The 18,939-nt window shown below is 38.4% G+C and overlaps 1 protein-coding gene across 1 annotated transcript in view; it reads left to right on the forward strand.

The window, feature by feature from the left end:
- The window catches only part of DDX60 (DExD/H-box helicase 60), a 103,109-nt gene that overhangs the window by 58,661 nt on the left and 25,509 nt on the right, over nt 1-18,939 (forward strand). The window contains exons 24-27 of the mRNA XM_084759688.1: nt 2,318-2,442; nt 8,360-8,518; nt 14,467-14,614; nt 17,409-17,561. Coding sequence (XP_084615814.1) covers nt 2,318-2,442; nt 8,360-8,518; nt 14,467-14,614; nt 17,409-17,561 — 585 coding nt within the window. The remainder of the gene's footprint in view (nt 1-2,317; nt 2,443-8,359; nt 8,519-14,466; nt 14,615-17,408; nt 17,562-18,939) is intronic.

The following is an 18,939-nucleotide window of genomic DNA, read 5'->3' on the forward strand; positions in this document are numbered from 1 at the left end:
GGATATCAACCCACTCTGGCAGCTCACGTTGCAGCAGGACTAGGCATATCTTTTTCTACTAACAGCAGACAAGGCAGGCCAGATAGGAGAAGGGATCCAGAGGCAGGCAACAGACAGAGACAGCCCCTACTCCCATTGTTAGGAGACCCACAAGATGACCAAGCTACACATCTGCTACATATGTGTAGGGGGCTCTAGTTTGAGCCTGTGCAAGCTCTTTGGTTGGTGGTTTAGTCTCTGTGAGCCCCATGAGCCCAGGTTAGATTATTCTGTAGGTTTTATTGTGGTGTCCTTGACACCCCCCCCTTCCCACACACCGTGGCTCCCTCTGTCCTTCTTCCCACTCCTCTCCAACACTTCTCAGCTCAGCCTATTGTTTGGCTATGTGTCTCTGCATCTGTTTCCATCAGCTGCTGGAGGAAACCTCTCAGAAGACAGTTATACTAGACTTCTGTTTGCAAGCATAGCAGAGTATCATTAGCAGTGACAGAAGCTGCTCTATGTCATGGGATGGGTTTCAAGCTAGGCCAGTCACTGGTTTGCCATTCCCTCAATCTCTGTTCCAGCTTTACCCCTCTCTCCCCAACACAGTTCTTGAAGGCAAGACAGAATCTGAGTTGAAAGTTTTATGGGTGGTTTGGTGCCTCCCTCCCTCTAGCGGAAGTCCCACCTGGCTATAGGAGGTGGCTGTTTTAAGGTCCATATCCCCTGCTGCCAGGAGTCTCATCTAAGGTCACTCCCATAAACTTCCAGGAGTCTAAATTTGACTTTGATGTATAGCGATTCTGAGATAGAACAAGAAAAAGGAAGAAAGAAAATTAATTTTTTAGAATCTCTTCTTCAATGTACCTTTAAAACATAGGCAAGTTGCTACCAGGTCCTCGTGGGGTTGATGAGCGACAAGAGAGAGCACAGGGTTCATGTTTGGGATTATTGAATTTTGGAGGGCAGCGTAGAGATGGGACTCAAGTAGCTGAAACAAATTTTTACCTTTATTCTTTCTTAGTTTCATGATTTATGTACTTTCATGTCATGTGTTTTCGAATCCGCTTCCCAATCCTGCTCCAATGCTTTCCATATCCCTCCTGCCATTTTCTTTTTCCAACTTCATGTGCTCTTTCCCAAACCCACTGATTCCATACAGGGCTGCCAGTGTGTGCCTGGGTTGGGAGCTATCCCCTGGAACCTGGGCAGCCTATAAGTGAAGAACACTGACTTTTCCCTCCCATAGCAGCCATTGTTTGGCAAGAACTCCTCAGGTAGAGGCGAGACTTTGTGAGCCCCTCCTCACTCATGCATGATATTATTTAGGGCTTGATCTCATATAAAGCTGTTTTTTGCAAGTATCCACAGTTGCTGTGAGCTCATGTGTTTGGTGTCCCTGTCATATCTTGAGACTCTGGTTTGCAGCAGTCTTCGTGATTTTAAATTTATTTTAAGTTGATTGAACTATTGAAATACTAAAATCTTCTCCTGGAACTATACTCTTACAAATTTATTTTGATTAAGCGTATAGTTTTAATTTAACATAGAAATTGAGATTTCTGATTTTTTTTGGGGGGTGGTGACCTTCCCAATGCTGCAACCTTTTAATTCAGTTACTCATGTAGTGGTGACCCCTAATCATAAAGATATTTCATTGGTATGCATAACTGTAATTTTGTGATCTAAAGAGAAACCAAAGTATATAACTGTAATTTTGCTAATGTTATGAATGAAAATGTAAATATCTGGTATGCAGATTATTTAATAAATACCTCCCTAAGGGGTTGAGACCTGTAACTTGAGAACCACATACATTATATTTTTCTCATGTGACCTCCCCTCCCCCATTTTATACTTTGATTTGTTTTTATTTCATTTGGAAACACAATACAGTTAAGTTACATTTTCCTTTGGTTATCTTGTCATTCAAAACCTCTTAGGCAGACTTGAGTATCCTTTCCTATGCAGCATGAAGAGGACTCCTTCCTTCTGCTACCATGGAGATAGCACCACTGACTGAACAATCGTTTTCCTGCTGGTTTCATGTTATCTCAACAATTGCTGGTGTGTGTGTATGTATGTGTGTGTGTGTGTATGTGTGTGTGTGTGTGTGTGTGTGTGTGTGTACAGTACACTGGAAGCCTGTTATCAAGCATGTGGTCTATAGTAGTCTGATGTTTACCATAATCCTCTGGTATATTCTTATAGTATTACATTTCAAAGAAAGACACAAGCAAAGATTAGACAACTCTGAAAATATTCTAGTCAGAATGGCCATTCCTTTCTTTACTGTGCACAATCCCATACAAATGCTTTCCATTCACTGCCACAGGCCAGGATGGTGCTGAAGAAACTGAGTCCTAGTTTCCATGACTACCCAGGGCGGATGCTGGACTTCTTTCCATGTCTTGTTGAGAAGCTAAGCAAAATGGGGAAGCTGCCTGCAATATTCTTTCTGTAAGATATTTAACTTTGTGAAGTATTTTATGTTAGGCCCCTTCCTTTAAGGTAGAGGAAACTATATACACTTTATTGTTGTGGTCTCATGTTTAGTATTACTTTGGGTACTCATTCATTTCTCAAAATCATATGATTTATTTAAATAATAACATTTTCTAGTTTAACTTTAAAAATGGCTTATTTATTTATTACTATGTATGCAGTGTTCTGCTTGCATGTACACCTACACACCAGAAAAGGGTACCAGATCTCATTATAGATGGTTGGGAGCTACCTTGTAGTTCCTGGGAACTGAACTCATGACCTTTGGAAGAGCAGATATTGCTCTTAACCTCTGAGCCATCTCTCTAGCCCCTTACTCAACTTTTTGTTGTTCTGATTGTTTGTAGTGTATTAGCTATGCTTTTATTTTTATCACAAGTGTGGGATGTGAAACAGACTTGTGTTAGGGTATGTGGTGTTTTTCTGCTAAAAACAGAGTTGTGAGAGAACAGGTGATGTTCGTCCACTGGAAGAGGAACTGCCCGTAGGGTAGTGGTTATTACATCTGCTTTACAAACAGAAGGTCCTGGGTTTGAGCCCTATTTTGGGTGCCAATTGTTAAAATTAATTTTATACAACTGTGTTTCCTTGTTTTTAGCTTATTTTTTGTTTTGGCTATCACACAAATAATTGAGACTCTTATAATACAAGGCTTCACAACACAATCTGAGCAATGTAAATCTGTTCTTAACCCTCTAAGCTATTTTGTCTTACTCCCAGCAAACATCTCAGAGATACTTGCACTTTTGTAGCTTTCCTCAGCTCCAGCTCATTCTTCAACTTCCTTCACCTTCTCCCCTTGCCTCAATCCCTAACTCCTCCCCCTGGCTGGCAGGAAGTCCTGCCCTATTCTCTTTCCCAGTCATCAATTGGCTGTAAGCTGCCTTATTGACATAACAGAGGGACAATTTGGGAGCAGAGTTTGCACAACATTTAGACAGAAAATTAGAATTTAAACAACACAGTAACCTTATGCCTCGAGCTGGTTTTTTTTTGAGTCAGGATCTTGATATGTGTCCTAGGCTGGCCATCCTGTCTCAGCTTCCTCCAAACTGGCATTATAGATAGTCATTTACCATTATGCCCAGTATTAGTTAACTTCTTTAAAATTTTTTAGTTTTCTATTAAAATTTTCTTTATTAATTTTGATACCTCATGTTTTGTTTTTACTATAAACTCTCTCTCTCTCTCTCTCTCTCTCTATATATATATATATATATATATATATATATATATATATATTTGCTTTAGGTCTTACGAATAAATTTTGGTACAAATCTTGGTTCCTTCTAGGACCCATTGAGCATATCCATCAACATTATTGTCAGCACAAAATTCAAGGTTTTATGAAATATGACACAGAGACAGTGATATATTGCTAAATTTCATGTTATAGAATCAATCATTTAAAACTGAGCATACTAGTTTAATGGATCCAGTTCTGATGAAATGGCACCAAGGAAAACTTGCTAGTGGATAAAAATATGTAAAGAAACCTTGTTAACTATGTAACAAGAATAGAATGCTTTACTTACTGTAGATAATTTTAAATTACTCTCAAGCCATGGGCGCATTAAATAAATAAAACTACAGAATTATAAAGTTTAATACTTATTCACTTTCACTGTGCTAAAACATATTGTAATAATTAAAATTGGTGACAGATACTCAAAATAATGATAGTAGGTGATGCAAGGTCCTATGAGAATATATATATATTTGTGGTAAAAGTACTTGTTTTTTGCTTTGTATGTAAGACAAAGAAAAACTGTTTAGTGCCAAGAATAATTTATACAGTTTATCTACATCACTTCCAAGCACAGCTATGGATGTTAGAAGCAAGAGCCATTCACTGTCTCTGAGTTATGTCTGCAAGCTTAACTGCAATGTTGAAGTCAGAAAACTGTTCTTTATTTATACATACATGAATATGAGCATATGCAATTTTTCCTCTATCCTTTTGAGAGAATTAAAGTGGTCAACAGGTAAAAAGCATACACACTGATTTAGAATAAGTAATATATGATGTGGGATCATCATAAGGAAATGATTTCCTAGTGACTTTAGAAGTGGTCATTTAACCCTGAACTGAACAAGGCAGCAAGTTGTAAAACCATGACACAGCAAATGGGCCTGCTACATTGTAGTTAATGGAGGGGAGCAATGTCTAGGAAGAAAAAGCTTGTATAGATTTCTCTTGTTCTCAACTGCTCTACCATGTTAATAGCAGTCATTTTCATAATAGCTAGAACATGGAAACAGCCTTAGTGTCCCTCAGTAAAAGAATGGATAAAGAAACTGTGGTACAAAGATACTATGGAATACTACTCAGCTATTAAAAACAAGGAGTTCTCAACTTCTCATCCTTAATAAGGATGGTTGTTGTCCTTTCAGTATAGGATGGCATGTTCTGAGCCATCTGAGTGTGTTCATAAGGTATCTGAAAAGGTTAATATTAACAAAATACAATAGGCAAATTTCTACTTGTGGAGTTCTATCTTGGTGCCTTTTAAAGGAGCAATGGGCTGTCTTGTAAGAGAAACTGTGAAAATCCTTTCATGTATGCAGTCTTTAGTAGCTCAGGTCATCAAAAGATCAAAGATTGGTCAGGGACTAAGCTTTAATTTTCAGTGTTTACTTATCACATTAATAGTAATAACCCTAATTTTCTGTACCCTGACTGGAGAAAACTGGGTAAAAAGCATTTAGAGGCTGAGAATTTTCATATGTGCTTAAGGACATACGTTTCAAGGCCAGGCATAAGCATAAAATCTGCTTTCTTGTCCTTTGACTGTGCCATTGATTGACAACTACTTACTGACTGTGTCATCATACATAGCATTTTGGTAAGACTAAAATAAAAAAGTCCAGTGCTATAAAATATTAATCACCTACGTACAATTTCTAGGTCACTTTAATTACATGTAGTTTTGTATCAGAGAGGTTTAGGAGGCACAGTTATTTCTGAGTGATAGGGATTTTAAAGAAAGATGTACACTATGATGGAAATGAGTGATGGGTATTTTAAAGAAAGATGTACACTATGATGGAAATGACTCAATTTAATGAAGTATGCTGTACACCTCCTTGGGAACTTGCATGGCATCAAAAAAAAATACCACAGCAATACAGTTAGAAACATGGATTAAAAGACACTCTTTTACATACAGGCTATGTGCACTCATGTGTAGGGTCCTTAATCTCTTAAATATCCATTGCCAGCAAGTTGGCATAATGCTTGCTGTAATGGTTGTTCTATCAACTAAGATATTACATTCAAGTCTTTTAGAATTGCACCTGAGAACAATAATTATACTATGTTTATTCTTCTTATTGTAGTATCTGATGTAGCCAAGCTTCACAATTTTTTAAGTACTACTTTTACAAAGTTTTACTTAAAAATTTTTAATTTATTATAATTTATTCAGATACATCCTGATTGTTATCCCCTCACTTGTACCTTCCCGTTCCCACCCTCCCTCCGTCTTTTGCCCCTAGACCTCTGACAGAAGGGGACCTCCTTCCCTACCATATGACCACAGTCTATTAGGTCTCATCCAGATAGCCTGCTTCCCCTTCCTCTGTGTGCCACCAGGCCTACCTACCAAGGGGAAGTGATCAAATCAGGGGCACCAGAGTTCATGTCAAAGGCAGTCCCACTCTCCACACAACCTTGGAGAATGAGCTGTCCATTGGCTGTATCTTAAGAGGGGGTCTAGGTTTACTGCATGCATTGTCCTTGGTTGGTGCAACTGTTTCTGCAGGCCCCCTGGGTCCAGCTTTGCTGGCTTTGATGAGCTTTTTGTGGGGCTCCTGACCCCTCTAGGTCCTTCCATTTCCCCATTCTTCCATACCGCTCTCAACATTCTGTGCAGAGTTCAACAGTGAGTCCTAGCATCTGTCCTCTGAAAGTTTTACTTTTTTAAAGAAAATCTTTGCCTCACACTTTAAGCTTAAACTTTATTATAAAGTTTCGGCCTGCTTTTTGTTATAATATAATATAATATAATATAATATAATATAATATAATATAATATAGATTTCCCAGTAGCTACTTCAGACATAGCTTTTGGCTCCTAGCCAGAGTGGTGAAATGAAGTGGTCCTTCCCCCGCCCCCAACTCCCCCTGAGCCTGCTTGGTATCAAAAGCACTACATTCCAGACACTGTGAAATTCATGAGATACAAACTTAAGATGTGTTTGCTTTTACTGGCCCTGGAGATAAAATTTGACCGATGTTATTCATTGCTCAGCTCTAAGACCTCAATGATTCAGGTCCAGACTAGGTTCATGGGCTAGACCCCAGGGTTCCAAGAAGCCTATGCTATTATAGTCCTAGGTATTTACATTTTAAAAGTATAAAAGCCTGGTCTAGGAGACTTTCTGGATTGTAAAAGTCATGATCTGGGGCTTCAGTGAGAAATTATGCCTCTTTCCACTTTGCCAAAAGAGCAACTTTTTGGTTCACCAAAAACCTTCTCATTTTTCAGGAGGGTGTGTGGAAGGTGGTGGTGATTTTTTTCTTCTGTTTAAAAATCATTGCTTCCCGTATGCCTGGGCATGTCTGCCCTGTGAAGGGTTCCACTGTTACAGGAATATGGAACGGAGGGAAACTTAAATGTCACTTCATGGTAGTTAATTAGGAGTATGGGGACCTAGATACCCAGAATTCAGAATACATTTCATGAAGATGGGCTCCAAAAACATAGGAGTTATATGTCACTGCTGTGGTTTGGATGTGACATGCTTAGCATGTGTTCAGACACTTGGTACTAGTTGGCAGTGTGGATGGTTGTAGAAATATTAGAAAATCCCACCTTACCCACAGACCTAGTCTGGGATGTCACCAATTAGATTTCTCAAATCAGAGTTACAAGTCAAACAACAGGGTACAGATTAAATGTCTCCAGATCTGTAAGCCTTACTGGGTAGCTTAGTTACTTTTCTATTGCTGTGAAGAGACACCATGACCAAGACAACTTGTATAAAAAAAGAATTTACTGGGGCTCACAGTTCCAGAGAGTTAAAGTCCAAGACCATCATGGTGGTGGCAGTGGGAGGCAGCATGGCAGCAGGTAGGAAGACATGATGCTCTAGCAATAGTGGAGAGATTATATCCTTATGAGAAAGGAGGAGGAGGAGGAGGAGAGAGAGAGAGAGAGAGAGAGAGAGAGAGAGAGAGAGAGAGAGAGAGAGAGAGAGAGAGACAGAGAGAGAGACAGAGAGAGAGAGAGAGAGACAGAGAGAGAGAGAGAGACAGAGAGAGACAGAGAGAGAGACAGAGAGAGACAGAGAGAGACAGAGACAGAGACAGAGAGACAGAGAGACAGAGACAGAGAGACAGAGACAGAGACAGAGAGACACAGAGAGACAGAGAGACAGAGAGACAGAGACAGAGACAGAGACAGTAAGAGAATGGGCTTTTAAGCTTTTAAAACCTCAAAGCCTGACCCCAGTGGTACACCTCCTTCAACAAGGTTATGCCTCCTAGTCTGTCCCAAACAATTTCACTAACTGTCGACTAAGTATTCACATACATGAGCCTATGGGAGGTATTTTCATTGAAATTACCACACTGGGCCACTGGGGTCAAGCCTTGAAGTTTTATAGCCAGCCTAACTTTCTGTTGTGCTCTGTTTCCTAACATAATGTGAATAGTCACTTTTTGCTTTTGCCACACTGCGTCCTTTGGAAGGAGCTGTGTCTTTCCAAAGTGGAAACCAGTTAAAACCTTTCAGTAATTGCATCTTGCCTGAATCTCTCCCCCCCCCCCATCCTCTCTCTCTGAGACAGTTTCTGTGTAATCTTGGCTGTCCTGGACTCGCTTTGGAGAACAGGCTGGTCTTGAACTTAATGATTTTCATTTGTTTAGATTTAGATTACCTGATGTAGAAAATTGTGCTAAGGAGTCTTGCAGGTTCCTGAAGGAGAAACAGGAGGAGAAAAAGCCTCCCAAAGCTGATAAAGAGGCTCGTGTCATGGCTACCAAACTTCGAAAAATTAAAAAATCATTGGAGAAAGAAAAGATATTGTAAGTATTTAACTAATAAAATTGGTTACATAAGGGTTTGTACAACCCAAATGCCCTAGTAGGAAGCACCCATTGAAAATGCTCAATAATGAAGTTCTAATTGCTGCTGGGACTGTTTTGTTTTAAATTTTACAGGAAGAATTTGGTGAAGACCCAGTGACCAGTATCATATATTCCTTACCTGAATAGATCACCTCAGTTTGTGATTGTTAGAAACAGGCTTCTGTCAGTCTATATGTATTGCAAAACAAGACATGATGATCCTGCATTGTCTGGGTGCTCTGCCTTGACTCATGACATGTCATCACAGTGTGAGCCATAGAATGCTTTTGGGACTGGAATGCAATGACAGGTTTTGCACTTGGAAGGTCAGCAAGTAGTTCTGCCAACTCTAGGGCCAAAATCTATTCTCCTTGTGGTCCTTTTCTCTTTCAGTGACTGTGTGGCTTGGAAACTCACCATATTTACCCTGTGTGATCTCAGAGGTCTTTTGGGAGTTGAGTGTCTCCAAGGGACTCCAGTTACCAGTCACTACTCTCCAACCTAACTAACATTTTTTTTCTTTATAAACTTTAAAATTGGTTAAACTACCTCATTTGATATTCCTTGTCCATTGCTCAGCTTATGGAGTCTAACTCCTCTTGTTGATCAGCCAACAAGTTTGATGTTTGCTCTTTACTTTTTCTACTCATTTCCTTCAAATTCCCTTTAGGGTATTTGTTACTCTATTCACTTTAATTATTCTTCCATCTCTTCCTCCTGCCCCCCTTCATGTCAACCCAACTAGCTGCCTCTTCAGTACCTTAACCCTTACTGCTCCCATACTTTGTACTCAGAAATCTATCATCTTTTTTTCCAGAATCTTGTACTGATTGCTCAGCTTAGACATATACTTTCTCCTACATTCTACTTTGTTTAGTTAGGAGATAAATTATTCTGTATTTTTAGAAATATACACACCGAGCATCCATTAGCTGAAGAATATGAAATCCAAAGTCCTTTAAAACCTGTATCTCTGGGTGCTCATGTGACATTGTATGTGGAAATTTTACATAAAACAAGGTATATTTAAAATATGCATACAGTTGCCTTCAGACTCTATTTAGGAGTCTGATATATAGAAATCTAAATAAAATTTCTGGTTTAGACTTGGGTGCTATGCCAAATATTGTTACTTATTGGCTAATAGTTCAAAATCCAAAAACTAAAACTCAGTTCCCAAGCTCTTCGAATAAGGGACACTAAATCCTTATTAGTGTCCGTATATTCTAAGCTTCTTTAGAACAAGAGACATACATTTATTTTTCTCTTTTCATCCCCATAGCCTGGCAGATGATAGTTGTTCTAGAGATTTTTAATGTAAAACTGTCTTTAAAAATTATCATTATTGTTGAGAAATTGATACATCATTATTTTATTTACATCTCTTCCCCACAGTCTTCCTCTCCTGTCCCTTTCTTCTCTATCTCATAATCTCTATACAATTTTTTATTGAATATTTTTACATACTTATTCTCATATACATTTATTTTATTACACATGCATAAAACAAACTACATATAGTAGGGAGAATCATGTGACAATCATGAGTTCTATAAATGTTACATTCATAGTGATTTGGCTATTTGTATTTGTCAAACTTGAAGTAAACATCTTTCCTGTCTTGTTGGGTCTAAATTTCTGAAGGAAAATCAGTATCTATATACTACATAACTCATCTCTATTAACTCCTTTATCTTGATCTAAAAAGATCTTATCCCCTAACCAACTAAACTTGATTGTAGAACTAAATTATCTGTTCTTCAACACCCCTCAGAGACTTGAGAAGGAGTAAGACTTAAATGCCTGAGTGAACCTGCAGTGTAGGTTAGCAGCTTCCAAAGTGAACAAAATAACTGAGACAACATACTACCTGAACAGTCAACCAACACTCTCTATAACGTTGGAGCCTCATCTTTGGCCTTCTGGCCCAGTGTCTCTGCCAGACTTATTCGTAAGGCAGGAACTGTTGAGGACTTGCTTACCCTGTCTTGGCAGAGTTCAGCTGTCAACTCTGCCTGCATCCAAGCTGCCCATTTTCAGGCAGTATTCTGTTTGTGGCAGGAACAAGGACATTATTCACAGTGGCTGGTTTGCCGCCTTTGAAACCATCACCATAAGGAGGTCTTTGATGCTCATCATCTTCTTTGAGTTCGGCTGTGTGTTGTCAGGAGTTAACTTGTCTTGTTGTCAAAGAAACTTTAGGATAATAAAACATCTTAAAATGCCATATTCTGTGTGTCTCTGAGGCTTTAGAAGACCTTATTTAACTGTTTTACCTCGTGTATCTATAGAGTCGTATCTATCTGTTAGACTTAGGATATATATTCTTGTACTAGAATGAGAGGTATTTTACATACCCATGTTTTCTATCAGTACACTAAAATCTATACCAATGACGTAGACATAACCTTCATTATGAGTAACAATTCAATCATCTACCCTTTGTTCTATCCTCCCTCTATATTTCTTTTGTTTTGTTTTTTATTATTTAATTAATTTATTCAGATTACAACTAAATTGTTATCCCATCACTTGAATCTGCCCATTCCTCCCTCCCTCCTGCCTTCACCTTATTTGCTTCCCTGAGGTCTAAGACTGAGGGGGACCTCTTCCCCCACTATATGGTCATAGGCTATCAAGTCTCATCTTGGTAGTCTGATTATTCTTTCTTTGAGTGCCACCAGGCCTCCCCACCAAGGAGAGGTGGTCAAATATGGGGCACCAGAGTTCATGTCAGTGTCAGTCCCTGCTCTCTACATAACTGAGGAGAATGTCTTGTCCATTGTGTAGATCAGAGTAGGGGTTCGATATTTACTGCTTGTATTGTCCTTGGTTAGTGCAATAGTTTGAGCAGACCCCCTTGGGCCCTGATCCACCCATCATGATGTTCTTCTTGTGGGTTTCTAGGACCCTCTGGTTCCTTCTATTTTCCCATCTCCTATATTTCTCTTACCTAGAGTCCCAGTAGGATGTCCTCATATTTATCCCAATCCCCTGGTAAGTGAAGACTTTCGTGGGACATGCCTTTTGGGCTAGTGCTCAATTACAAGTGAGTATACCATGTCAGTCTTTCTATCTCTGGGTTAATTCACTCAGTATGATCATTTCTAGTTCCATCCATTGGCCCACAAATTTCAGGAATTCCTTGTTTTTAATAGCTGAGTAGTATTCCATAGTGTAAATGTAACACAGTTTCTTAATCCATTCTTCTACTGAGGGACAATGTATGTAGTAAACATTGAACCCCTACTCAGATCTAGCCAATGGACAGGACATTCTCCACAGTTGTATGGAGAGCAGGGACTGACTCTGACATGAACTCTAGTGCCCCACATTTGAGCACTTCCCCTTGGTGGGGAGACCTGGTAGCACTCAGAGAAAGTATAAGAAGGTTACCAAGATGAGACTTGATAGACTGTGATCATATGGTTGAGGAGAAAGTCCCCTTCTGTCACAGACCTAGGGGAGGAGAACATGGTGAAAGAGGGAGGGAGGGAGGAGTGGGAGGAGAAAAGCAAAGGGATAACAGTTGAGATGTAATCTGAATAGATTAATAGAGAATAAAAATATAATTAATGAAAATATCTTCCTGAATGAAAAAATGAACAAGTAGGGTATATTGGAGGGTATGCAAGGAAAAAGGAGAAAGTAGAAGCAATATAATTATATTAATCTTGAAATATATAAAAAATAGTGAAACAAAAAGAGTGTGCGTCCCTGGTCATCCTCTCCTTACTTTACTGTAAAGGACACTTCTTTTTGTTTCTTTCTTCAAAGGCAGTGATTCTTTTCTTCACTGCACATGTATGAAATTAAATGACTTTGAGTGCATTATTATCATTATTTGTTTCTATGACTTTAAAAAATTGGTTTTGCTAATTATGGGGCTATGGTTTTGATGTGTAAAGTAAAGGTTTGTAGATTTAGAAATGATTTTAGACACACACCATGACACACACACAAACATACACACCACCACCACCACCACACCACACACCACATCACAAATAGCAAACCATACACACCATAATATATACTTCATAAGATGAAAGGAAATCCCACAACCTTTAAAATGTCAGGTTTTGCATTTTTACTATTTAGTTCAGAACATGGACTCTACTTGAATTTCTGAATATCTTTCCTCAATAGGATGACAGGGATATTCAAAAGTAGACATAAACTAAAAGGTAATTATACTTTAAAATATTGTTATTATTACAGTGTGAACATGGGGAATGTTTGCCGTGGTACTCTTGCAGTTTATAGGCTTCAAAGATGGATGAGACTTTTCATTGCTTTGTTCCCTTGGCAGCTGGTAAGCACTTTAAGGCGCTATGAAAACAAGTTCTCAGGGAGGCCTAGGGAGGTTTTTAAGTGAAGAGCTAGGATTTCCTTTGAAGTGCAAGAAACATCTAGAGCATCTCTGATTCAAGTATACCAAATTCTAGAAGAAGCCAGAATTTGCTGTGGATCCCTTCATTCATAATGCCTCTGACTGAGCAGTGTTTTGGATGGAGACTGTAAACTGCAAGGGGAGCATGTTTGGAAAGTGTGAGGCATCTTGGTAAACGAGCCTCCTCAGGGTACCTACGCTTCAGGCTTTTAAGAGCTGTGTGTCATGTGTGTTAGTGAACAGCAGTTCACACTGTCAAAATGAAAGGTATTAGATCTCCTCAGCCCTCTCATTGTAAGGAGGATGGGGACCCTGCTTCAGGCTTTATGCATTGGAAAGAAACAATGATTCTTCTCTCTCTCTCCAACCATTTCTATAACATGAAAAACTCCAAAATAAACATGCATACCAAGAGGTCACTCTTATGGGGTCATGTTTGAGGACCTAGAAGGACATTTTGTCTATTTTCTTTAGTATTTTTATTTATTAACAGCATTTTATTTAGTAGTGTAATTGAATTTGACAACAATCTGTGCTCCCCTCTAAGTGCTTTAGGACACATTTTGAAAGCACGGGGCTCTTGAATAGTCATGACATTTCCCTCCTCATTAAAGTTAGTGCTAGCTGTAGGTGGTGTATTCTGGATGTATGATATATACCACTGTATGGTAGAATACAATTGACATAATCTTATGTTCAGAAATATCTTATCTGCATGGACAAGAAATGTAAAGAAAGTTTACATGACCTCAGTGACTGTAAATGGCTGGTGCATTCAGGGGTCCCAGAGAATACAGAGCAATTACTTGGGGGGTCTCTGCTAGGGTTATGCAGGTGTGTCTTAGGTTCGAGTCCCTTGTAGCCCATGCTGAGAAGGGCTGTCCATGTCCTTGCCTTAGTGAAGGGGTGTGTTCATAAGGAATCCATAAGGAAGAAAGGAAGGGCGACAGGGAACCAAGTTATGAAGACGTGGCTTCTGCTAGAATAAACCCTGAACTTGGTCCTTATGGGATCTCTAGAGTGCTAAAACTGTCCCACTGATTGTTATGGTTCCTGGCAGTCAGTCTCTCAGAAGAGCTTTTATCCTCTGAGGCCAACTCTCCAGAGAATGGTACATCTGAGCACCTTTATCAAAGCATTCAGAGCGGCTGCAGTGTCCATAACAAGGAGGAAGGAGAACGGCCTGAACTGTCAAAGCAGTGTGGGGAGGAGCACACATTGCTCCAATCTGAGTGCCAGAAAGGCTGAAGTAGAAAAAAAAATGATCATCATATTAGCAAGATGAAGGGAGGTCATCTGGGGAAAGAGAAACAGTGGTGGAGAACATCACAGAAGGAAAATCATATCCATAATGGAATTATCTTGAGGGTTCATAGGCTCCAAGGGCTGAGGAACAAGCACATTAAGTGCAGGCGATGGAATCATAATAGTATAAACACATGACCTCATATATTTTAGTCTTACCCTAGTAGCTGGATACCAATACTGGTTTCTTAAATTCATATTCTTAAAGAGATGAAAAAAGCCAGAAATCCCCTAGAAGATTGGATCAAGCACTCATGTATCAAACTGAATACAATTACCTCCTGAAGAATCTGAAGAAGAATCTGGAGATTCCCAAGGACTGCACATATGCTGATCAGAAAGCAATAGATGATAAGGTCGGTATCCAGAAGGGACTAGTGTTTCTGGAGAATAGGCTGTTCATTAGAAGAGCCTCTTCCATATAGATAGTGTCAGCAATACCATATGCAATATTTATCACAAAGGACATCTGCATGAGCTGGAGATGCTCAGACAGTGCCCTTTGCTACATACATCACTCAAGGACTTTTAAGTCCATACTTTAAAAGGATAGGTTTGGAATTTGTAGATTGATTTTGTCTTGTTCACAAAATCTTGGGTGATTACCTGTGTCTGTTCTTTGTAAAAATTTTTTATCTCTTTTTACACTACATTTTATATTATTATACATAAATACAATAAACTGCCTACAGCAAGAAGAACAATGAAACAATCAGGATTATATAAATGTTACATTCTTAGTGTTTTGACTATTTGAATTTGGCAGCCTTGAAGTAAACATTGTTCCTGTCTTGGTGCATCTAAAATTCTGAATGTAAATCAATATCTATCATATCTTATCTGTATCAACTTAAAACATCTATCTAGACCTAAAAACATCTTAACCCCTAAACAACTAAACTTGTAAAACTAAACTATCTGTTTTTCAACCCCACCAGAGACCTCAGAAGGAATAAAATTAATGTCCTGAGTATATAGGGAGTGCAGGTAGCTGCTTCCCAAATGAGAGGATGACAGAGACATTTTGCTACTTGAGCAGTCACCCAATATTCTCTACAGCAATGGAGCATCATCTTTAGACTTTTTGGCCCAATATGTCTGACAGACATATTTGTGAGGCAGGAACTATTGAAGACTTGCTTTCCCGGTCTTGGCAGAGTTTGGCCGTTGACTCTGCCAACATTCAAGCTTGTCCATTTTGAGACAGAATTTTGTCTGTGGCAGAAATGAGGGCATTTTATCCAGTGGCTTGTTTGCCACATTTGAAGCCATCTCCATAAGGAGATTCTTTGATGCTCATCCTCCTCTTTGAAGTAGGCTGTGTGTTGCCAGGAGTTAACTTGTCTTGTTGTAAAAAAAATCTTTAAAATAATTTTTAAAATCTTTAAATGTCATATTCTGTAGGTCTCTGAACACCATATCTGACTATTTTACCTTATATATCTATAGAATCATATCTATCTGTTATACCTAGGATGTATATTCTTGTGATAAAAATAGACTAGTAATTGACATGACCATGATTTGCTCAACTAACAATTAGCTTAAGTAGCTTTAATTATCCTAAACAGCCTGCAATACCACTTTCAAGTTATGAAGTAACCCTTGTATTATAATTGAGTTATATGGGTGCAATACCTCATATTAGAGTAGAAATATATATAGTGTGAAAAATAATCTTAAATTGTAATTCTATACCAATGTATCAAATTAAACTTATTTTGTATCAGTAAACAAAATTCTATACCAATGAATTAAAAATAACCTTAGTTATGAGTAACAGTTTAAAAATATGGAATGCCTAATAGGGGAGGGGAATAAGGGGAAAATGGGAGGGAGGGAAGATTGGGAGGATACAAGGGATAGGATAACCATTGAGATGTAACAAGAATAAATTAATTTAAAAAACGTAAAAAAATAAATAAAAGAAAAGAAAAGAAAAATTAGAAAAAAATATGGAATGCTTCATGAAGTTGCATGTCATCCTTTAGCAGGGGCTATACTAATCTTCTTTGTATCATTCCAATTTTAGTATATGTGCTGCCGAAGTGAGAACCCAGTGTCTGTTCTTGCATTATGTCTTTTATAAGAGACCGTATATTATAGTCAAAATTCTAAACTTTTGTGCCATCTGCCCCATTGGAAACTTGATCCCCTGTAGATTAATATATCTACTTCCTGATAATGTTTATTAAATTTAGAATCTTTGTATATTTCAGCCAAAAAGTTCACCAAAGAGTCATTAGGATGTCTAAAATTGGTTTGCCTCATCATTTTAAAACTTTCTGTCTTTTGAACTATTCCTGTTTATAGACAACACATTCAACAGTACAACCAGTTTTGATAAAAGCAATGTCATTACACACATTCACATGCATGCACACACAGACACACACTTACATATACATACATGCTTTCATATATGTATATTTTAACACATACATATATTTTTATTGTACCATGAATATTATTTTGTCAGCTTTATAATCTGTCTAGTTTTAATGACTATTTATGTATGCCATTGCTTTAATTGATCCTTGACATTTTGTCATTTAAATAGCTATACACTCAAAATAGTTAGATACTAGCCTTTTACTCTTGGAGACTTAAACATCTCCCTTCTCTCCAAGTGTTGATTTGTATATCTATTATAACACTGGACACAACTCGATTCCCTCCTTAGGACATAGGTATTTTTAGGGTCAATAGTATGTCATTGCGGTGGGAAGTAGGCATTTCTTGACCTTGCAGTATAAAGGGTTTGTTTTTCTTTCTGGAGGGGGTGGCACTTTAGAAAAAAACCCACAGAATTAGGTCTTGTTCAGGTGGGAGTGGGCCCCAGTCTTGGGAGTTCCCTTGGGCTTTGGTCTACTACTTTGGCAGAGTTTTCTATTCCAGAACTGATATGAAACTGAGTTGGTCCATGCCAAGAACAAGGAAGACTTTTCTTGTGGACTGTTCTTGCCATAAAAAAACCAAAAAAAAACAAAAAAAATCTTTTTGCTGTTGCTGTGTAGAGGAAGGGCCTAAGGGTCTAACAGGGACATCACTTGGCCATATTATTATGTAATATGTATACTATTTTCATTAAACATTTTTGATTGATTTAGAATTAGGTAAGCAATATTCTAAATCTCCTGTTTCTTTTAGTCATTGCAGATGGTGTTTGATCGAGTGAAATATGAAAGAAAAAGGGACCTACTGAAGAAGTTGGCAAGACGGGGCATTGGCTATCACCACAGTTCCATGTCAGCGAAAGAAAAGCAGTTAGTTGAAATTCTCTTTAGAAAAGGATTCATCAGGGTGCGTCAGTTTTTCATTGTTGAATTTGAAAATGTGAATATATGAAGGAAAATGTTAATAAAGTGAGGAAATATAGCTACCCATTTACTCCCCCTTTTGCCCCTGCATGTAGCTATGTCTGTTGGGCTGTAGATTTTGTTTCCTGAATGTGATGTCTTTGCGCATGCCCCATGTCATTCAGCTGGGGAAAAGAGTTTAACTGATGTCACTCACTCCACGCTTTTTCACGAGAAAGTGAAGCATCTCTATGCTGTTCTCAGTACTGTGTCTTACTCTTTTGTTGTTATATATAGGGCTTGTTGATGTGGTTTTGCTGCAGATATTCTCTCCAAGATTTGGAGGGTGTTTATCTTCCAGTTTGGGGCAAATCTTTCCCTAATGTGGTAGCTGACATAAAAGTAAGGCTACCTGCTTCCTTAGGGCTGCAGCTTATCCCAGCACAGCTTGTAGATAGTCCAGTACCGAATGTTATTTCTCCTGTTACTGATGGGGAACAGGAGGGAGATGGCCGTAAAAAAAAAAACTTGCAGGCTGCATCCTTGTCCTGCTTCGTTTAATCCATCCTAGGGAGGCTCATGACAATAATTCAGACAAGTATACAGAGGGCCTTTAGATCATTATTAAGCAAAGCTGAATTTTGACTTATATTTAAACGTTGACCCTGACTAACAATTATACATTAGGCACCTTAAATTTTGTGTGGCATATACTAAAAGAAAGAGAGGATGGAAGCAGGGAGAGAGGGAGGGAGAGAGACAGACAGACAGACAGACAGTCAGACAGACAGAGATGTGGCTAAAATAGTAAGTAACTTGTTAGTCACTAAAAGATTATTAATAGCTAGACCAATTTAGAGCATTTACTAGGGAAATAGTGATAGCTCTGTCAGAGAACACATTTTAGGAAGATATTTGTTCTATTCATTTTCTAAATGTAAAGTTCCTACTCTCTCAATGTTTGTTCTTGTTGAAGAGATTTGAAAACTTTAACAAGCAGCCTGCTTCATTTTGACAGAGGCAAAAACCTCAGTTACAAAACAATGAGAAAACATTACTTCACACCATTAAGCATCATCACAAAGTAGCACAAACAGCAGTCGGTATAGAGAGACAGCACAAGCCAACACATACTAACTACATCGGGAAAGAATGACCAAGAAGTTAGATTACGTGAATAAACTTTATACTCTTCTCTGTCGAAATAGTGATCGTGCAAATTCATGACAGAAAAAGAAACCTTCTTCAGTTTTATGTCACTCCTCAGTGAACTTTAGTAGATCAAATAAATGCCAGGAAGAAGGCTTTTAGATGATTTACTTCTCTCACACAGAGAAATTATTTTTCTAATGTTTTACTTACCATGTTTACCCTAACACTTA

Source organism: Acomys minous (genome assembly GCF_964271855.1).
Source record: "Acomys minous genome assembly, chromosome: 15".
NCBI lineage: Eukaryota > Metazoa > Chordata > Mammalia > Rodentia > Muridae > Acomys > Acomys minous.